Source organism: Leptinotarsa decemlineata, unplaced genomic scaffold (genome assembly GCF_025532065.1).
Source record: "Leptinotarsa decemlineata unplaced genomic scaffold, Ldec_3_MD MMD2_tig00026314_RagTag_RagTag, whole genome shotgun sequence".
NCBI classification, from domain to species: Eukaryota; Metazoa; Arthropoda; class Insecta; order Coleoptera; family Chrysomelidae; genus Leptinotarsa; species Leptinotarsa decemlineata.
Window position 1 is genome coordinate 9,392,907 of NW_027412684.1, and position 23,241 is coordinate 9,416,147.

General features: G+C 34.6%; 1 protein-coding gene across 3 annotated transcripts in view; it reads left to right on the forward strand.

Moving 5' to 3' along the window:
- The window catches only part of LOC111506098 (dynein axonemal heavy chain 1), a 290,072-nt gene that overhangs the window by 235,614 nt on the left and 31,217 nt on the right, over window positions 1-23,241 (forward strand). For all 3 annotated transcript variants that reach the window (XM_074181742.1, XM_074181740.1, XM_074181741.1), the window contains exons 44-47: window positions 339-699; window positions 6,567-6,862; window positions 12,175-12,485; window positions 17,988-18,213. In XM_074181742.1, the coding sequence (XP_074037843.1) occupies window positions 339-699; window positions 6,567-6,862; window positions 12,175-12,485; window positions 17,988-18,213 (1,194 nt within the window). The remainder of the gene's footprint in view (window positions 1-338; window positions 700-6,566; window positions 6,863-12,174; window positions 12,486-17,987; window positions 18,214-23,241) is intronic.

Below are 23,241 nucleotides of genomic sequence, written 5' to 3' on the forward strand. Positions count from 1 at the left end.
ACCTTCAAACAATCAGTAATGTCTTTCTTCACAAGACGTTGTGTTATTTATGAACCATTGGCATTGTCACTGATTACTAATTACTCTTTGATAATGTAAGAAAATGAATATTTCGAAAAAAATCTCTAAATATTCATCCCTCTCAACTACCTACATCGCTTATTCTGCTAAAAGTCTGCCGGAAAACAACTACTTCCTCGCTGGATATTGAATTACAATTATGAAACATTGCTTAACATTGAAAAACGATTCAGAACAGCAAAAGTGATGAATATGAGAAATTTGTATTGAAAAAAATGATGTTGGAATGAGAATAATCTAAATAATGATCCTTCCAGGTATCCAAAGCTTGTACATCACTATGTATGTGGATCCACGCTATGTACAAATACTATTTCGTCAACAAGGCAGTCGCTCCAAAGAAAGCTGCTCTAGCGAAAGCAAAAGAAGAACTTGCACACACAGAGAAAGTCCTCGCCGAAGCTAAAGCCAAAATGAAAGAAGTCTTGGACGGGCTGGAGAAACTACAAATGCAGTTGGCGGCCAAAATAGCGTTCAAAGAGGAGAAAGAGCAAAGTATAGCAATTTGTGAAGAGAGAATGAACAGGGCGATACGGCTCATCAGCGGTCTTTCTGATGAGAGAGTGAGGTGGATTGAAACTATCAAGAATATAGAAGGGAGCGTCGTTAATGTGACAGGTAATGTCACATCACTTGCTGCTATTAGGCGGATTTCGAATTTTTTTTGAATGATAGGTATTTCAATTCTTTATAAATCCACATTTCGTTTGCAGAGATATCGATGTTCAATTTGAGCACTCGGAATTCCGTAACTCCGCTACCATGTCATATTTTTTTAACCGATGTTCATTGAGAAAAAATTATTAACGTCTTTTGCAATAGATAATAATTAAGTATTAATTTCAAGAGTATATAATGATATGATTTCATTTCTTATGCAACAATTTTTAAAGGACGAAACACAAGCACCACAGAACAATCCTTAAGACTCTCTAAGGGCGGTGTTTGTGCAAAACTAGCGATTTACTTTGGGTTCAAATCACTGGAGATTGAATCCATCTGGAAAAACGTTCTCAAGAAGTTTATTTCAAATGAACGCAGTTCTCCAAATGAAAGAGTTCTTGAACAGTGAAGTTCAAGGTGTACTGAGTTGAATCTCAGAAGGATAAGTAACCACAGTCCGTCGCGTATTTCTGATATGTGCCTCTCTTGGTGAAACCAAATGTGTCAAGTCACTTCAACACTTTCCGTTAAAATATCTATAGAAGAGAGAAATCTCCAACATTTCTTCGATGTTCCAGACTATTAAAGTTGCAAATGATGTTTGCGTCTTCAATCAGGTGGATGGCTCGTTTCTGGATAGAATCCAGCAGCTTCAGGGTAAGCTTAGGGGCGGTGCTCCATACATGAGAACGATACTTCAAAGAAGATCTAATCTGAGTTTTATAATTAATCAAAAGTTGCTGAGGTGTGGAACAGTTTTTCAAGCTTCTGAGGAGCAGTCTTTGCAAATACAGCGACATGATTGTGCCAAGACATATTATTAGGGAAAATTTTAGTTTATGGGATACTCACAGATTGTCGCGATTTTTTCTGGGATGATACTGCGTGATGGTAGGAATTCAGAACACTTTTCATTCTTTGTCGGACTCAATTAGTTTTCGAGATATAGCCTGTCAAAGTTTGTATGATGTCATATTTTACCTTTTTCTAAGTAATAAACAATTGCAATTCACATATTTTTTTATTCAACACGTCTTTTTCCATATCATTACACTTTTTTCTATCTCTTTTTACTAACTAATTGCCAAGTTTCTTGAAATTAGACTGAAATTCCATAATTTGCCACATGCTAACTCAACGTATCCTAACCTAACCTAACCCGACCTAACCTAACACAGTCTAACCTTACTTTAGAATTTTGAAAAACTATGTATCCTCAACATTTAACCTGACCTCCAAACTCTGAAAGGAATGTATCTTCGAATATTTACTTTTGTAAGAACTATCTTCCTTCAACATCTAAACTGACCTCCGAATTAGTATTATCGAATAGTGAAACTTACTGCAATTTATAAAAAATGATTTGTGCACCTGACATATTATGGAATTTCATTCTAATTTCAGGAAACTCGGCAGACGTCATACAAACTTTGGCAGGCTATATCTCAAAAACTAATTGAGTCCGACAAAAAATAAAAATTGTTCTGAATTCCTACTATCATGTGGTATCATCCCAGAAAAAAATCGCGAAAATCCGTGAGTATCCCATAAAATGAAATTTAGCCCATATTGATGTCCATTTCAACTCCCCAACAAACTCATCGAAGCAAAAAGCGGAATTGTCCGTACTGACATTATTATATCCAGTTCGGAGACATTTTTTTTTGGAGCAAACCGATGCCTGGGTGTTCGTGGCACTGAATTGAACCTGTTCACTTTCACACAAATCCAAAAACACCTCTAGATCCTCATTAAGATATGCAACCTCCTGTTGCCGGTAAAGATGTGCATCCGCAGCTGATGTTCAAGATTCCAAATGAAATGACGAGATAACTATGCTGTCATCGGCGAATTATTAGATTCTTGAATTTTTTCAATGAGTCGTTGATATGTTCAATATATTCTTTTCGAACCCCCTGACAGTAAAACAGTACATTTTGGAACTAATTCCTAACATTGTAAAATGTTTCTGTAGTAATGCTAGCTAGCACAAACTTCAGTAAATCTGTCTCTCGATGTGTTGATTATGAAAAAGCCGAACGGTATACTGGGCCACGAGGTATATCAAAAACCAACACACACGAATAGGTACCTTAACGCGAATTCCCACTACCACCCATAACAAATTCACTCGGTGGTAAAAACACCGATTATACGTTCGTGGAGGCTGACAGATCATAATCACAGACAAAAAGAGTTGAAAACCATCGAGACAACTCTACGAATGAAATTCGGAGAAAATTATAAGAGCAGAGACCACACGGAAAGAGCAGAAAAATCGAGATACACCGGTCGTAACAACCACACTACCATATATATTGCAGGAACAACAGACAAAATCAGCAGAATTTTCTGCCAATACAACATAGCAACTTCATTCGTACAAGAACGGACACTAAGGTCCATGCTCGATGATCTTAAAGATCAGATACCACTGGAGTCCCAAGGAGTGTATGAAGTACCATGCCAAGATTGTGACAAGACTTGCATCGGCCAGACCAACATACTTTGCGTATGTAGACCAAATGTCTACATATGCAAAGATGAAAACAAACTAGCAGTGAAGGGAAATGTCACCACACTCCTCTCTTTCAACACGTATTGGCGACAGGACGCAACATCAATTTCGATAACACAAAAATACTAGCAAGCAATGAGAATTTCTACTCTCGAACAATCAGAAAGGCTATTGAAATCGAAAATCGCCCCAGTAATATGAACAAGAGAAATGATGCGCAAAGATTACCAACAACAGGGAGATCCGTTTTATCGCTTCACAAAAGTAAACAGGCCGCTCAACCCCATAAGAAAAACTCAGCAGATGACAGTACAGGTAGAATAACAGAGGCTGGAGAGGCAAATCAGGTAATAGAGCCAAAACAGGTAGTCTAGCAAACACAGGTACGGGCAGCAACCCAGGTAAATGGGAATATCCATCCCTATCAATTGAGATACAGAGTTCGAATGTATTCATACTCATATATATTCATGGAATTATTTTCCAGCTTGACTGCATTAACCTTTCTCGATTTTATATATATTTCCTTCAATCAAAAAAACGTTCAGGAATTCCCTGTAGTTCAATAAAAAAAGTTTCCAAAAAAATATGATATCGAAGATGAGTGTTTGTGCATAGAATACATCTTTTTTCTGAACGATTTCCGTCAACAAAATTTAATTTCATGATATCCAATCAACGTGGAATTCGAGTCAAATTTGATGATGATGAAAAACATTAATTTTACGATTGAATTCCAGTTTGTAAATAGCCGATAATGAAGGCACAACAGTCACCGCGACGGCATTTCATTTCACAATTACATCGTTATAACAGGATGTGAGAAAGTGAATAATTGAAGCAGTCAAAAATTTTAATGAGATATAATTTTCCAATTTGCAATTGAGATTGTATCACTTCATTCCGGAAAAAAATATTGAACTATAAATTGATATAAGATATGATTGGAATCGAAAAGCCAGTTACTGAGATAGAATATATAATTTTTAACGCTAAAACTGACGGAAAAATTTATTATTTGAATTAAAATTTGCTTTGGATTACGATTTGAAAAATGTCTGCTGAACATCACGCTCTATGTGATTCAAAATAACATAAACTTTCGATTTGATATAGCCCTAAAGGAAAAAAAACTAGAGGAGTATTATATCCGGTGAACGAGCAGGCCGGCATTGCAATTACCTCGGTATGTCTGTTTCAACCAATTCCTCACAGATCCAAGAACTGTGACTGGCAGTGAAATGCCAGTTACTGAGATAGAATATATATTTTTAACTGAAGGAAAACATTTTTATTTGAATTGACGGACGGTAGCCGATCGCTCTTCCCTCTCTCTGCTTCATTAGTTTTAGCGAGAGATGACCGTTTGCCGGGAGTTGGTCGTTTTTCGCTTGATAAGAGGTTTCCATATGTCACGTATCTCTACGCTAGCTTGGGTGAATGCGTTGTTGGACAACATATACGGTGCTTCTTTGAATTTTCTCCTCAACCAGTGTTCCTCCTTGTGGATGATTTCAGCTTGAGCCCACTTGATGTTATGTTGATGAGTCCAAACGTGCTCTGCTTATACGGGATCTGCTGGTTTCTCCTCGCTGTGTGTGTTTCTTGTGCTCAGCAATGCAAACTCTCAATGACCTCTTAGTTTCACCTATTTATGATTCTCCGCACTGGCAAGGTATCCAATAAATGCAATTCTTGGAATCGCAGTCCGCGTTTGGTGGCCTGATTTTCGTGAGGCTGCTTCGGATAGTGTACCCAGATCTAAGGCAAGTCCTGATGTTATACTTGAACCCAATCCTTCTCATCCTTTCCGATAATCCTTTGATGTAGGGAAGTACAAGTACTGATTGTGGCGGTTTCTCTTCCTTGTGGAGGCCATAAGGAGTAGTTGTTCCTCCCTACATCAGAGAATTATCGGAAAGGATGAGAAGGATTGGGTCCAAGTATAACACCAGGACCTGCTTCAGATCTGGGAACACATCGGTGAAACTAAGAGGTCATTAAAAGTTCGCATTGCTGAGCACAAGAAACACAAACAGCAAGGAGAAACCAGCCAATCTGGAATAGCAGAGCATGTTTGGACTCATCAATGTAACATCAAGTGGACTCAAGTTGAAATCATCCACAAGGAGAAACATTGGTTTAGGAGAAAATTCAAAGAAGCCGCGTATATGTTGTCCAAGAACGCATCTAGCCAAGCTAGCGTGGAGATACGTAACATATGGAAACCTCTACAAGCGGAAAACGACCAACTCCCGCTAAAACCATTGAAGCGGAGAGAGGGAAAAGAAGATAGGTGAAATCACTCGAATGACCTAGAAAATAGTCAGATCTCAGAGGAATAAGTCCAATTATCACCCGAAGACGAGTGTGGATACTAACAATCGAAACGTCGTGACGTAACTAGGTTTGGAATCTTTTAATTTTTTAATTTTCATTTCTTGTTGGTAATTTTTCTTTATTTTTTCAATTGTCAGCTCGTATTATTATTTAAATTTTTTTGGTCTATTTTTTTAACAAAATTGTTATTTTTCGGTTGAACTTTTTAATTTTTTACTGATTCTTTAAGGGATCATTTTATATTATATTAGGCAATGGAAGTTCGAACTGATGAAATACACCACGAAACATTCCGAACCACCTTCAAACAAACGTGAATCACTACTTTTGCACAGGCATTGCTTTAAGAGCGCCTTAAGGATTTTCCTGTGTTGGTTGTGTTTTATCCTTGAAAAAAATGGAAGTGCCCAAGAGAAGCAATAACAAAAAAAGTACACCAAGTTGAGGTTTTTTCTTCGATTACTGTGGCGTAGTGCATCAGGACTTTTTGCCACATGGTCGAACGATCGATAAAGTGTATTCGTGGAGTTTTCATGCATCTGCTCACTGTCATTGCTTGTTGGTAATTTTTTGACAAAAAAAAAACAGTGCATGATATTTCTGAAATCATGTATAATAAAATTCGTGAATTAATCCCCAAGTTTCAGCTATATACTCCTATGAGTCAACGGAATCTCAGCAGAATCATGGATTTTTCAATTGGATTTCAGTAAAAGCAGGTCATTTACAAGCATATTGAATATAAGTGGTCTTAAAACAGTTTTTCGTGAAATACCAAAAAAATGGGTGACTAAAAACGACTAATTGTTGGGTCCGAAAATTCATGAAAGTTCTTTTCAGGAAAAAATGTATCTTTCTGGAGTGTTACTTGAATATTCAAGAAGTATTGTGGTCTTTTCATTTGCTGATAATATATACATGTTCACTTATTTTTCATCTCTAAAATCGCAGTTTCTTATTGCAGGAGACATTCTTATTTGCTCGGGATGCGTTGCTTACTTAACCCCCTTCACGGACTCTTACCGAAGGAAACTCTTTGCCGATTGGATGGATCTGATTTCCACACACGAAATACCATTTACTGAAAACTGCAGCCCTGTTACAATTTTGGGGGAGCCCGTTCAGATCAGATTATGGCAACTGGATGGCTTGCCGAGAGATTATCTGTCAACAGAGAATGCTGTTCTTGTGTCTTGCTCGAGAAGATGGCCACTTTTCATAGATCCTCAGGGACAAGCTAATAAATGGGTCAAAAATATGGTAATTCATTCAATTTTTCAGAAAGATTATTTTTGCATCAATATTATAAAAAAATAGTCAGTTAGGTTTATTTTAACAACACTTGGTAATATTTCCAATGAATATTCAAAACACAAAATTTTTAGGACTAAACATTGATGAAAGTCTGTGTTGGAATACTCATATTGAGATGTTAAAAAAAAAATCGAACCAATTTTAGGAATATTATTCAAGATTAGAAATTTTATTCAATTAAAATATCTTAAATGTATATATTTCTGTTTGGTATATTCAAATCTACAATATTTAATTTTAATTTGGGGAACAGCTAATTTATCAATAACAAATCCTCTCAAGAAACTGCAAAATAAAATAATAAATAAATGAAATATTAAATGTATTCAAATTATCATATCTTGAACCTACGTCAAATTCATATATACCACGGGATCTTTTAGATATTCAGTCTATTTTTCAATTGAGAATTTGTTGTTTCATTCATTCTGTTATAAAAAATCACAAACATTCAAATTTGGAATTCAATCAAATAAATACCATCCATGACTATAATACAAGACAAGCAAAAAAATTACTTGTTGAATCATATCGCTCAAAATTTGGGGCGAAATCAATATTTCATTCAGGAGTTGAAATATATGATAATCTTTAAGAGAAACTAAAAATGAATCGAAAAATAAAATTCGAATCAGAATTGAAAAAGTTTCTGCTTTCTTCCTCTAATTGAAATTCTGATCTCCATATTACACTTTTTTGTTTTTAATTACCATTATGATTCAAAAATGTATATATTTATATATGTATGTGTGTGTTTATGTAAATATTTATGTATATATGTATATTTGTGTTTGTATTTATGTATTCATGTGTTGTATATGTAACTGATATTTAATATTGAAATAATTTATTTAATCATTATTTTAAATGTTATCCCTGTTATAAACATCCTTGTTTCTTGGGATCAATAAAGATTATTATTATTATTGAAAAAATATTTTTTTCAATATATATTTTTATAATTTATTATAATTGGATTCATCTCATTGTCCAAGAAAATGCTCATAATCAAGGATATAATCCCCTACAAAATTTTATGTTAATTAGATTGACACAACAAACATAATCCGCCTTTAATGTGGAAAACTCTAAAAAAATAATTAATCCAAAATAGTTCACTAATTAATTTACTAATGGTATTCAATTTGAAAAAATAATCAAAAAGTTATCATCAGAGAAAAATAGGACTTGGCTACTTGTTTTAATTCTTATTTTGTAAATAGTATTACAGACATTATTTCAGATATTGAAGATATTGGATTCACCTGTCACATCGACTATGTTGATGAAGAGGGTTTCAAAATACTAACTTTCCGAGAATAGGAAGTAATTGTATCCAATTCAACAAACAAAGGATCACAATTAGATGCAGTATCGAACAAAATCATAAAGAGTAGTTTTGAAGTAGTTGGACTTGTGTGGTGTCATTTTGAGAACACCTCGTTACAAGATGGTAGTTTTCCAAATGATCTAGAAACCAGTACAGTTACGCCTATCGAAAAAGTTCCAAACACAAACAAATCTGATCAAAATCGGCCAATTAACACTTTACCTTTCGCTGAAAAACTGTTTGAATCAATAATATATCAACAATTGTAGGAATATTTCAATAAAAAAACATACTGTTCACAAACCAATCTGGTTTTAGATCCAGACATTCTGCGAATCCGCACTTCAGTTACTGAATGGAAAGATAGAATGAGTAAAGACATGCACATTGTAGCAGTAGATCTTAAGCGTGCGTTGGAAACGGTTGATCGTAAAATATTGAAAAAAAAATTAAAAAATCATGGCATTAAAGAAAAAGTTCCTGATTGGAACTTGAAAAAAAATTTGAAGAAATTATATTTTTTCACAAGAGTATCCCAACACTTAACTATGCAATCACGGATAACTGTATATAAGACCATTATACAACCATATTTCGAATATTGTCTCACTCTTCTATACAAAAGTGATTTAAATAAAATGAGAACGCTACAAAAACTACAGAATCGCGCAATGAGGATTATTTTAAGTTGTGACAGGAGTATCCATATATCTCTAGAATGGTTATCTATAGAAAATAGGCTTACCTACATATTTAACAATGATTTATGTTAACAAAATGTTGCATAACCTTCTACCTTCATATTTTGACAACTTTGTAATTTTTAATAATCAAATCCATCAGTATAATACTAGAATAAGAAACAATTTGTATGTAAATAATCAAACAAAAACGTTCAACACTAAAACATTAATTTTTAAAGGATTCATTAAGTATAACAGTCTGTCTGAAAATGTAAAGTCTCCTAACAGTTTTATTCTGTTCAAAAGAAATCTATTAGATCATTTAAGAAACCATTAAGGTGATACCAAATTATCATGTATTTTTTTTGTATTTTCAATTATCGTAACAAATATCAGTAGGTTTTTTTTTATATTATTGTGTTTATATGTATATCAATGGTAACAGTATTATCATTGTGGTATATTAGGATGTAATCTATTTGAATAAAGCATTTCATTTCATTTTAAGGACATTTTACAAATAACACTACAGAAAATATACTTGGACAATAAAATGTAGACAGAAATGAAATCGTTTTTTAGAAATGTATGTAGTTCAAAAGTAGGATAGGAAAATAAAAATGAAATGCCAACTATGAAATTCCACTTATGAGATTTCTTCTTCAATATTTCTATTTTGCAATGAAATAGTGCTCCTTTTTCTTCGGAACTGAATTACCTATATATCATAATTCAGTGATGTTTACAAGTATCTTAGTTGGATAATCGCGACGGGCAAATGTTACCATTTTGAAAATCGGTTTGATGTCCATAAGATATTCCAACCGCATTCTAAGGATGCGGATAGGGTATCACGGATCACGGGACATCTTTCAACTATCCTTAGAAAAGTTGCATTATTGAATTCGGACATGTTAGGGATGATCTTCAGACATGAATATTACTGGAGTTTTTTCCCAACACCAAACCGTTATTTTAAAACCTCGACACGTGTTTCGATCACCAAGTGATCATCTTCAAGAGGAAGATTAGAATAAAAATACTCACAATGTTATCCTTCTAGGTACCTGCGTCTTAAAAGTCTCAAATTAATTTTACAATGTGTCTATATAATAGTCAGATCTGTCTGTTTAAAAATCTGATCAAAATTTGTTTTTCTGTAAACCAGCTGTCGCACCCCTACGAACGACAACCCTCAGAAGTCGACTCTTGTGCGAGCCAAGGATTAACGAGGTCTTACCTTTTAACGTGTGATTCCTAACACGTATAGATAAATCTAATAATAAAAATATTATTTTAACAAGCTATATAGTATACTATTAGGTATTGGTCCACCAACATTATCCAAAATAGTATTATGTGTACTTATTTCTACAATTTCATAGGCATCTAAATGCCTGTTGTTGTTAACTTGTCTAACTAATCTCAATTAACTAAAGTCTATGGAATGGTTTTGTTGCAAAATATGATGGGCAACTGCTGATTTTTCTGGTTTTCCATATTTTAGGTGTGCTAGGTGTTCCTTATATCTTATTTTGATAGATCTTTTTGTCTGTCCATAATATTTTGTATCGCAGTCCTTACATTTAATTTCGTAAATTCCAGACTTTTCCGAATTCACCACTTTGTCTTTTGGATTTTCTAAAAGGCTTTGTAGTGTATGATTTGTTTTAAAAACCACCTCCATACCTAGTTCCTTGAAAATCTTTCCAAAGTTCTTCGTGTATACACCAATACCAATCTTTTCAATGATAATGTCACTCTTGTCATTAGAGTAAGCTTTGAACATGAAATTCCTAATATCAGATATCTGATATGGGTATATGCAGTCAAGCTGCTGGAAAATAAATCCATAAAAATCAAAATATGAATAGATAAGTACTTTCTGATCATTCCCATATTGATTTCAATTTAAGAGCCACCGGTAGACAGCCGTTTCAGCCTATTGGATACTTGATAAAAATAACTGCGTCACACCAATAGGTGGTTCCACTTATGATCCGCTTGCGTTTACGCAGTTATTTTTACAATCGAGGACTGACGATGCCCAATAGGCTGAAACAGCTGTGTACCGGTGGCTCTTAAATTGAAATCAATTTGGGAATGATCAGAAAGTACTTATCTAATCATATATATATATATATATATATATATATATATATATATATATATATATATATATATATATATATATATATATATATATCCTGGGAAAATCTGAAAAAGAAAGTCGAAAGTGATATGAGTAAAATTATAGATTGTTTCAATCAAGAAAACATGATGCGCACTGAGTACTCATCCAAAACTATTGGTCAGAGAAGATATACTCATCTGAGCACCAGAATATTCAACAATATCCCTAAGAACATCAAAGACTTAACATCAATTGTTTTATTCAAAAAAAAAAAAAACAAAGCAGTACCTTCACGAAATAGAGAGGAAAAAAATACATAATCTGATAGACCCGAATTCCCTGCGGTAATATTCATTGAAAGATAGGAAAACTATACAAAAATGACATTGTCACAAAAAATGGTTCTCATACACATTGGCGCGCAACTTTTAAAAAATTATTCATGTTATGATCATTTAATTATTTTGTTTATGTAGTATAGAATATCATTATTACAATAGTTTGTTTAAATATAGAAATTATTTTCAAATAATTACACTAAATTGTGTTATAAAATATAATTAAGCAATTTGTTATTGATATAATTGTAACTTTTTTCTTTGGAAATAAACATTATTATTATTATTATTATATATATATATATATATATATATATATATATATATATATATATATAATATATATATATATATATATATGTGGTCTATATATATATTACTAGATATTGAAGTTTTCAATATACAAATGAAAAATATATCAATTTATGGTATTTTAATAGTCCGAATATTTCATTTTTGGTAAAATTTCAATGAAACAACCCATATAAATGAATATAATCACGATGACTGGGAACATTCTAATCAAAAGTTTTGTTTAGGCATGTTTTCGCGGTATTTCGATTTCCGTTTATTTTTTTTGATTCATTTCTAATATAATAACAAACAGGATATCATGTTCATAAATATGTAAACCATGTCTTTAAAAGTGTATCATTTTTTAAGAAATTGTAATGTGGAATGCGGTCTAGATTCAAATATATCGTCCTAAGTAAACGTAACTCTCGAGTGAAGTATTTTGTATGCAATCGATTGGTAATGAATTTTTATTTAAGGGTAAAAGTATGGGCTTGGCTGTTTGCAAATTGGCAGACAGAGACCTGATGCGTACCATGGAGTCTGCCATTCGTTTCGGAAAAGCGATTTTGATCGAAAACGTGGGAACAGATTTGGATCCAGCATTGGATCCGGTGCTTCTTCGTCAAATTTACAACCAGAGCGGAACCATGGTAGTCAAACTAGGAGACGTCGTCGTACCATATGACAACAGTTTCCGCTTGTACATCACAACGAAGCTGCCCAATCCACATTATACACCGGAAGTGTCGATAAAAGTCTTGCTCGTTAATTTTACTCTCGTTCCAAGGTATTTTTTCACCTCTTCAATAATTTACATTTCATATTTTACCTTGATGAAGTGCTATAAACTCAGTATAAACATATTCAAAGTTATAAGCAATTAGTTTGTGAGATTTATATGTCAGCAAACAATTCAAATGACACACCACTGTGAAGAACAATTATTTTACGGTTCGCATAGGGTGTTTGAAATGGAAGAAAATACCAATAAGTGGAGCTGAATCATATTTGAATTCTCTGTGCTACGGAATTCTGTTTGTTGAAAACTATACCTCTTTGATAAAAATTTAACTAGCATATTATAACTGTTGCGTCCATAAAAATTCAAACATTTTGGACAAATGATCTATTATGAAAAAGAAAATTTTTGGCTTTCCAATTCTCCATCTATATACAAAAAATGTGTAAATCTCCCAAAAAAAAGGAAGTCCTTCATTGGGGATGACAGTGTTCCATGTAAGTGAAATTTTACCTCTTCCTCGGAACTAAGAAAAAAACGCGTTTCCTCTGTTCGAAACTTGCTTTATTCATCAACGTAATCTTCATCAAGAGCCACACAATCATTCCACCGCCGCTCTTACATTTCAATGCCACTTTTGTGGAACGATTTTTCTTTTTCCTCAAATAGGCCTCAGTATCAGCAATAACCACTTCAATCGAGCGAAATTTTTCACCGGTGAGCATTTTTTTAAATCTATAGTTGCTGGGGGCCAAATCTGGCGAATACGGTGGATATGGGAGTAATTCCAAGTTCAATTTATGTAGTATTGCCATTGTTTTGATTGACTTGTGAGACGGTGCGTTGTCTTGATGAAACATTTTTTTTTCTTTGCCATATGCGGGCATTCCTTTCCAATTTCGGCCTTCAAACACTCCAGTTACGCTATATAATATTCAGTTGATGATATTTCCCTTCTCAAGATAGTCGATAAATATTACACCACGTACATCCCAAAATATCGAGGTCATCTTTCCAGCCGATTGTTATGCCGTAGTGGAGTGATGAATCCATGTTTCATCCATTGTTGCATATCGATGCAAAAATTTCGATTTATTATGTTCAAACATGGGCAAACACTACTCAGAATCATGAAGACGTAGGGGAGAGTGTTCCACAATCAGACACAAAATAGGTTTTGCTAAATATTAACCTTATTTATTGAGCAAAAGAAAATATGATTGTCACTAATACAAATTAAGGCTGTGCATAAGGTTCTATAGTGGTACATACATCATTAACCAGAAAAATAATTTGAAAAAAGTGTATGTATGTATGTGTAGGTATTATCGCCACCGACACTCCAGAAAAGATCGCCCTGGAGAGAGAGAGAAAAAAAAGCTTGAAGAAGAAAAATATCATGAAAAGAAAAGACAAGCTAGACAAGCTCAATAAAGAGCCAGAAGTTGCCGATTTTATTTTGATAGAATTTATAGACAAAAAAAAATTATTACATAGCTGAAGTATTATGTAAAAGAAATAAGGAATGTGAAGTTGAATTCCTGAGAAAGTCCGTTAAGTATGATAACAGCTTCATTTACTCCGAAATAGAAGACGTCTCTTTGGTATGCTCGGAAAACATTAAGATGGTGTTACCAAAACCATCACACGTGGGAACAACAAAACGACTACAATCAAATTTGAAGTTAATTTTTCAGCCTTAGAAGTTCGTTAAAACAGTACTCAAACTTTTGTCTTATTGTGGAACATGTCTTATCGTGGAACATTCTCCCCTACTTGTTTTTGGTCAACAGTGAGCTCTCGGGCCACCCACTTTGAACGGAGCTTTCTCAGATCAAATGCTCATGCAATATAAAGCCAACACGTTCTTTTGATATCTTTATGATGTCAGCTAACGTACGAAACCTCACTTTTCGATCATTTGAAACGATATTGTGGATTTTTTAATGTTTTCTGATGTTACTGCCTCATTTGGACGTCCACTGCGTTCTGCATCATCGGTGTCTCTACGACCGCGTTGGCAGTCAGCAAAACCAATATTTCTGATGTAGCGGGGTCTTCATAACACTTTTCATGCCATTGCTCTGCTTGAACGGGATTTTTTCCCATCAAGAAGCAGTGGAAAATTAAAACACGAAATTGTTTTTGATCCATTGTTTTGAAAATAACAAAAGTAGTGTCGCTCTTAGCACAATAACTCACAAACTTATGAGTAAAATATCATGAAATTTCAACAGCTTTCTTTTGAAGGTTAGTACTAACTGAAAGAACGGTGAATGCAATAAGACTAGTACCATCTATGTGTTAGGCCCGAAACTTTTCAGCACAGGTGGTACTATATTGTGTAGCAATCCTATAATCGATATCTCATTCAATTCCATAACAAATGTTTGGAGTATAAACTGAATACGTAAAAAGGTTTTCATTATGAATCACTGTTAATATGAAAGTAGTTGTATCGAAAGTATTTTTCTTTTGTATAATTTAGTAGTTGCTTCGAGAGGGTTTTTCCTTTCAGTTGGTATCTGAAAGTTACTACTTTATATGATCTACACATATTTGTATAGAGTTTATTTTAAAATTAATTGCTTCATTTCTTTCTTTGGAATTTTCCCTCATTTTTTGTATAATGATGGTGAAATAGAAAGCCAAATCCTCTCTATCCTGAAAATAAATCTCACCTCAAAATATCCCCCATTCAATTCATCTATTATATCACATGATTGAAAAATAATCCTAGTATAATTTTGAGAATAGTCTTTGCTGACCAGTCGAAAACAATACTATGAAGTTATTTGGGTGAGCAGCAATACGAAAGTATACTCTTATAGCAGAAGGTATTTCGATAAGTTTCATTATCATCATCAGGGAAAAACTATAAATTTATAACATATGACAAAACAAGATATTATGAATTGGAAAAGCATAACTAAGTGTTGTTGAGGTTAGCCGTGTTCAAAATGGTGTTTACCAAATAGCACATGTCAGAGAAGACAAAATCATTGTACAATTTTCAAAACTGGAAATCATAATAGTTGAGGTTTTCTATTTTGTATTATTTTATAATAACGAAAAAAAAACAAGTGAAAACAAGTGAAGCGAATCACGTGAGAGGCTCTTTGTTATTTTTCATGAATATTGAAATATGACAGACTGTCAGTTATAGAATTTTAAATATATTAAAAAGAGGAAATTTGATATTTGACCTTGGAACACCATGGAACACTTTCGTTTAGGTATCTTCAAGTAAATCGTTGGATCCATCATATTTCCTTTAAGTTCTCATATTTTTCTGTTGGTGCTTCTGGTTAGCATCAGTGCTATTTTCTTTTCAACCATTTTAGATTTTGGTTTCAGGTCAATTTGGAATACAGAATAACTCCCAGATATTTGACCTCCCCCTTCCATTGTATCTCTCTACTTCGCAGTTTCAGAGGTCCCAGTCCTTCTATATTTATCTCTTGATAAATATTTCTGTCGTCGATATGACGACAGAAATATTCCACTAAAATTGTGGAAAAAATGTATTTATTTCTCAACACAATCTCCTTGTAGCTCTATACACTTTTCCCAGTGACATTCAATAAGTTCGATACCGTTTTTATAATACGAACTGTCTTGCTCCTCAAAATAGCCATCAACTGCCGACATAACTTCTTCATCGTTGAAAAATCTTTCACCACTGAGCCATTTTTTCAAGTTTGGGAATAGAAACTGATCCGAGGGAGCTAAATCTTTCGAATAGGGCGTATGAGGTAGTAATTCAAACTTCAAAATTCATTAATTTTGGTCATTGCTATATTGGATTTGTGACCTGGTGCATTGTCTTCATGAAACAACACTTTTTTCAGCCACATGCGGCCGTTTTTGCTTGATTTCTTCACTGAAACGTTGCATTAAGTTTGCGTAATACTTAATAGTTTCGACTTTGTTAAAAGAGTCAATGATAATTATGCCACGCCCATCCCAAAAACCGATGCCTGGACCGTGCCTGCAGATGAAACGTTCTTCGCCTCCTTTGGAGCTGGTTCTACCATTTAAGTACACTGTTCTGATTTTTGTTTTGTCTCAGGTATAAAATGAGGGACCCATGTTTCATCCATCGTTAAGAAACGACGCAAGAATTCTGCCTTGGTGCTGTGAAACTTCGCTAAAAACTCCATTGAAACATCTTCACCACACTATTTTTGCTCGAGTGTGAGCAAACGTGGCACCCATCTTGCACACAGCCTTCTCATGTTGTTCCAATTTTCAGATAATGAACGATGTACCGCACTTTTTTAAATGCTTACTAAGTCTGCTAGCTCGCTCACTTTCAGTCGACGATCATTCAGTACCGCTTTGCAGAGTTTCTTCACCGTTTCTGGAGTCGTCACCTCATTTGGTCAACTACTGCGATGCTCGTCAGAGTTCGTCTCGTCAGACAATTATTGGTTTACAGATGGATCAAAAAAACCTTCCGGTTCTGTTGCAGGTGTATTCAGTCGCAGACCCGAATGGAAATGTCAACCTGCCGAAGAACCTATACGACTGTATTCAAGCAGAAATTTACGCTATTGAATTGTTTGCGGAGAGATTGTAAGAATCCAACCTCATACAAAAGTCAATAAAAATATTCTCGGACAGACAAGCAACGTTGGAAGCTCTTGGCTCCCATCGAGCAACGTCTAAATCGGTAGCAAATTACTAAAAACGACTCTCCTCCACAGGAATACTTAACAAATTGTCTCTGGTCTGGATTCCTGGCCATACTGGCCTGGAAGGCAATGAGGCTGCTGCGCGAGTAGCGATGGAGGGTCGAATAGAACCATTCACTCTGGACCTAATCTGAGTTAACCTAACTACATAACGATGACCAATTTTCTCCATTTTCACAAGTTCACCGAAAATGTTCACTCTTGATAGCTGCCAAACAGATACTGAACAACGCAGCGTCTTCAAACTTGAAACATATGCTTCACAGATAGTGTACTTTCTGATACCGTGATATTTTTCAAACAACTATTGCCCTAGGTCAGACCAGGTACCTCTAAGACCACTCTGGTAACTGGTACAAGGCTCCACAAAAGTAGAGACACAACATCCTTTGAGGACGTCGCTTTATTATTCGTGTCACTACTATTTCTCCCATAATGCTTGGTTATATTAAGTTTCCCATGTCAACCTATAGTTGGTTTCGTTGATTCCTCGACTTCTCAACATACTCATCCTACGGATAGTTGTTTTACTGAATATAAAAAATTCAAGACCACTTCAGAAGCAGATGTTTCTATTTCGCAATGAACCACACTCACTCTTCGTAATATTCTTCTTGAGTAGTATTTCTTCAAAATTTCTTGTTACTTTCTTAGTACCGGCCAGGGCTACCAGGTTTTTGTAAATTCCAGTCATTCAGAATACCCAATCGTAGTACTCTAGGACATCTGTTTTATTATAATTTGATTCTTTTTCAGTATGTTCGTAGCAGAAGTCGTAGACTAAACATTGCTCTATAAAAATTAAATATATTATGCTGTCATTCAATAACCTGAATACAATTTTCAATTTCAGTGGATTGCAGGATCAGTTATTAGCACTGGTAGTTATGCAGGAACGTCCAGATCTAGAAGAACAGAGAAGCCAAATCGTCGTGAGTGTAGCTCAGATGAAACACGAACTCAAAGAAATACAAGACAGAATTCTTCTGAAACTCAGCACATCCGAAGTGTCTCCTCTAGACGATCTTGACTTTATTATAACCTTAGAAGCTTCCAAAGTCAAAAGTGAAGATATCAAGGTACCAAATTAGTTTAATGTGGCAATGCTAACGACTGCTAAGACTGGTGTTCTATACAAGTATAAGCCGTATTGCTAACCATTCGCAACATATCAAGAAAAACTTGATGCATAACAGTATCAAAAACAGTTTGGAAATCTCAACAAATATTGATGTATTTTGTATAGAGACGTTGACTACGTGATCCTGAGTGTTTTCTCATGAAAATACTAATGTATTTTCGATGATTTTAACTGAATTTCGTGGGAAATGAGTCCAGTCATAGTAAGTTCACCTCGGAATTCGAAATACCCAGCTGTAAGTCTGTAAATACTTGTATATTGACACCCTAAAAGTTGTCTCAAAACCTACATATGGTAGGGTTTAAGCAACTATTAAATTTCAAGGTCAAAGGTCACAAAAATCGGTTTTTTGCGCTTTTTTGGAAATATCTCATTTCCTATGAGTTTTTTGCAATTTGTATTTATTTATATTTTGTATTAGAGTACAAAATTCTCTACAAATTTTGTTTAAAAAAATTTTTATACGGTGAACCGTTTTCGAGATAGAGGGCGAGGAGCACGCGGTCACAGCATCACTTCAGGTCAACCGGTGCCTCCGGTCGAAAACGCGCCATATATAGTTGATGAACTATCGATAAATCAATGAAAAATTGTCAATTCTTATTAACTATTATATTATATTTTATCATTTTTTTCCTAACTTATCCACTTTTTATTCAGTATTAATTTATTTAACAACACTTACCTGCCCATGTAATTGCAGAATTGTTAATGAAAATATAGGAATTATATTTGAATTTTAACCTAATTAATATTTATAACTTCTTACATGATGAAAAAAAAACAATAAAATTATGAATTAATCTTTTTATTAAAAAATATCATTGAATACATTTATTTTTATTGAAAGTAAAGAAATGGAATAAAGGGTACAAAAACTACAATTTATAATTTTAATCATCTTCTTCCTCTTCATCGTCGTCTTCTGGCTGCTGGTAAATTTTAAACTGGTCTTCATTATCGTCTTCAACGACATTTGTCTCAAGTTCTTCCATGATTTCGGGGTCAAAGGTTCCATCTTCGTTAATGTCGCTATGGTAGAACATTGAGACAAGCTTGCTCATTACATTGGCCACAAGCTAAAGAGCATTGCAAGCCCGCTTTTCTGCATCCGCATCGCGAACCATAACCACTCTTGCAGTTGCAGAAAATTGTATTTAGCAAATCTTCTGGAGCAGGTGGTAAAATTGTCATGATAGGCTCCAGAAAATCATTTCACATTGCCTAACCCCATACCTGGGGTTCCAAATCATGTCCTAACCAAGTTTGAACTTGATAATATACACGGTTGAAATGTTGATGAGCAGCTGCACTTGTTGGTGGAATATTTGAAAGTTGCACAGGTTTATTAAGTTTCGTAGACTTGACGTAATGCATATAACGAAGATGATCGAGACTTTTCACAGATTTCGGAGCAATATAGACTGCCAATAAGGTTTGAGTTCCACTCTCTAATAATCTCTGGGCCGAACAATTTTCTTCCTCAAATGCTGCAGCTAGTTCATCCAAATTTGTAGTTTCTCAAAAACTTTTAAAAATTATTTTTTCCCTTTTTAAAAAGCGCAGAAGTTGTGTCACAGCCACTTAATGCGGGCAGAAATTAAATATGTTTTTTAAAATGAGGATAATTATCAAAACTTTTAGTCGAGTATATCTCCGTTTTTATATTACCTTTCCCAACATTTTTAAAGAAAATTTCTTGTTCGTAAGACAGTGTACGCCCAATTAAAATGACAAGTAAATCAATATCTTGTCCTATTATAACTGCAGTTTTTTTAGACTTTGATTCTTCAATTGCAGTTTCAACAATAAGAACATCCGCATCATCTCTGGCTTGTTTAGTAGTAATAATTGCAGCTTGTAATTTTTCAATTAACATATTAATGAACTTATCTTTGTTACTTCGATTTGATAAAAATTTTTCTTGAGTAACTGGTACAACCATTGTTTCATCGAAACAAACTTCACACGTTTTTGAAAGTGCAGCAGGTCTTCTCTGCTACTCCATAGCTTTTACGTTCTTTCTGTAGTCTGAATATCCGTCGAATACAACAATTATTTTGGAACTGTAATGCCTTTGTAAATAATTCATGTATTTACCAAAAATAATAGAAAAAGTATCTTCTCTGCTCCATACAATATGAATAGATATAGATTTAATGCATTCGACCGGAGGCACCGGTTGACCTGAAGTGATGCTGTAATAAAATAAAATAGTTTTTTAATGAAAAGATCATTTCATAATTTATTTTTTTTTTTCATCATGTAAGAAGTTATAAATATTAATTAGGTTAAAATTCAAATATAATTCCTATATTTTCATTAACAATTCCGCAATTACATGGGCAAGAGTTGTTAAATAAATTAATACTGAATAAAAAGGAAAAAAGTTAGGAAAAAATGATAAAATATAATATAATAGTGAATAAAAATTGACAAATATTTATAATCATTGATTTATCGATAGTTCATCAACTATATATGGCGCGTTTTCGACCGGAGGCACCGGTTGACCTGAAGTGATGCTGTGACCGCGCGCTCTCCGCCCTCTATCTCGAAAACGGCTCACCGTATGAAAAATTTTTTTAAACAAAACTCGTAGAGAATTTTATATTCTACAATATTGATAATAAATACAAATAGCAAAAAACCCATAGGAAATGAGCGCAAAAAACCGATTTTTGTGACCTTTGACCTTGAAATTTAATAGTTGCTTACACCCTACCATATGTAGGTTTTGAGACAACTTTTAGGGTGTCAATATACAAGTATTTACAGACTTACAGCTGGTTATCTCGAATTCCGAGATTCTTACCTAATTTAAGCTTAAATGACTGGATTATATATTATAATCAGGATCAGCTATCGACAATTTGAACAGATGACAAAGGGGACATTGAAATGTCGGTCGGTATCGTTAAAATATTGTTTTTCGAAATCGAGTGGATTAATGGTTTGGTGTTGCTGTTTCAATAATTTAAATTCATAAATATGTTCTTTGGAAGACGTTTCCTTGATTCTTCTCTTTCTGATGTCGAATTTCAAAATCGTAAGTTTGTGACTTTTAGAGCCACCTGGCTAGTTGTCCTTCTGGGGTTTTGAAGTTCAGTTGCTACCGAAGTACTGAGTGATCTGAACTGATCAATAATGTACGACTAAATAAAGATATGTGGTAGTGATCCATAGCTTTGACCACTGCGAGGAGCTCGTTTCTCGGGATTAACTGAACTAGCAAATGACTTCTTTCTCTTCTTCTTCTTTCATTTCAATGATGTGTGATTTTTTAGCTTTATATTTCAATAAATATATAATCTAATGTGTCGTAGTATCCTGATGGATAGAGAATTTTGTACTTTATACATTGACGATGTTCATTTTTTTAACATACATTATGTCGTTCAGCGATATTCAGCCAATTTTTCTGTACGGACTCAAATTGAACCAAAGCGCTACCAAAACAGCTCGAAAAATTAACCAGGCATTTGGCAATGATAGTATTAATGGGCGCAGTGTTCAACGTTGCTTTTCAAAATTTCATTTCGGAGATTTTAGCCTCAAGATGAGCCCCAAAATAGTCAACCTACAGTAGGTTAGGTTAGGTCCAAAGTGAGTGGATCTATTCGACCCTCCACCGCAACACGCAAGGGTTCTTTGTGGTTCACACCCATTCACACTCAACCAAATGAACCCAGCTTCTTAACGAAGCCGGTTAGGTTGTATGGTGAGTGGTCTTTTAGGTCATATGGTAAGAGTACGGCTCTGTGGAACTCTAAAAACCTGATTCAATCCCCAGCGGTGCAGGCACAAAGTATATGCACTGCTGTTTCATCGTTAATGAGGTAGTCGGATAGTCCAGGTGTAAGATTTCAACCTAGATACCCCCGACAACCTTACCATATGAGGGTTTTTGCACGTCAGCTACACCTGAGGATGCCTTAGATTCAACCGTGCAGGGCTTTTTCGCCTCTGGTTTTGGTGAATCACCACGCAAACGTTTGCTAACCTGCTCATGGGGGGTTTGTTCCTCCACCTGAGACAGATTCTGCGTACGCCGTTCAAGAATTTGGTGCAAGGCGGTTTTATGAGGGTGTTTTTTCGGCGAGTGGAAAAATCTTCGAAAGACACCTGGTCGCCCTGTGACCAGATAGTGTCGGATTTTTACCGACTCTAAAACCACTCATGAGTCAAGTAGGTTACTCTGGAACCGCCCTCGGAATAGCAGACTGTACTGATGGTTCGAGGCTCTTCCTTTTTCTTCAGTACTTCATTATTATTCATCTAGTTCTTTTCTTTTCTTTGTCAGGATGGTCTTGGATTGTTTACTAACGGCTTCCCAGTTTTCTATACTTTTGAGCATCTTCCCTATCATGTTTTCCGGTGTTAATTCTCCTGTCGTCATTTTTGCGTTTCGTCTCTGTTCTTCCCAACGTATTCATTCAAAGATTGTATGTTTTACCGTATCTATCATTCTGCAATACTTGCACTCTTGTGTGTCACTCACTTTAAACCTAAACAGATACGCCTGAAAACACCCATACCTCGTTAGTGTGTGAGAAAGTAATCCACTTTTCCCCATTTTCTGTTCATCCATGGTTCTATGTCTCTTATCAGTCTTCTTGTCCATTTGGCCTTTCCATCGTCTATCTCCCAAGATTGTTGCCATTTTTCCATAATTTGTAACCTTGCTAACCCTTTTGATACGTTGTTTTGTACCATTGTTCTCTCTTCCGCCAACAGAACTATTGGGGGGGTTCTTGCAATCATCAGCAGAGCTTTAGTTGATGTTGTTTTACATGCGCACACTATTTTTATGGCTGCTTTCCGTTGAACACTAAGTAATATATTCCTGTATACCTTTTTTTTTCATGGCTCTTTTCCATATAAGGTACTCCGCTCTTCAGGAGATGAATCAGTTATTTCCATACTGCACCACCAAACCTTTTTTTAGGTTCACCTATTGGATCAG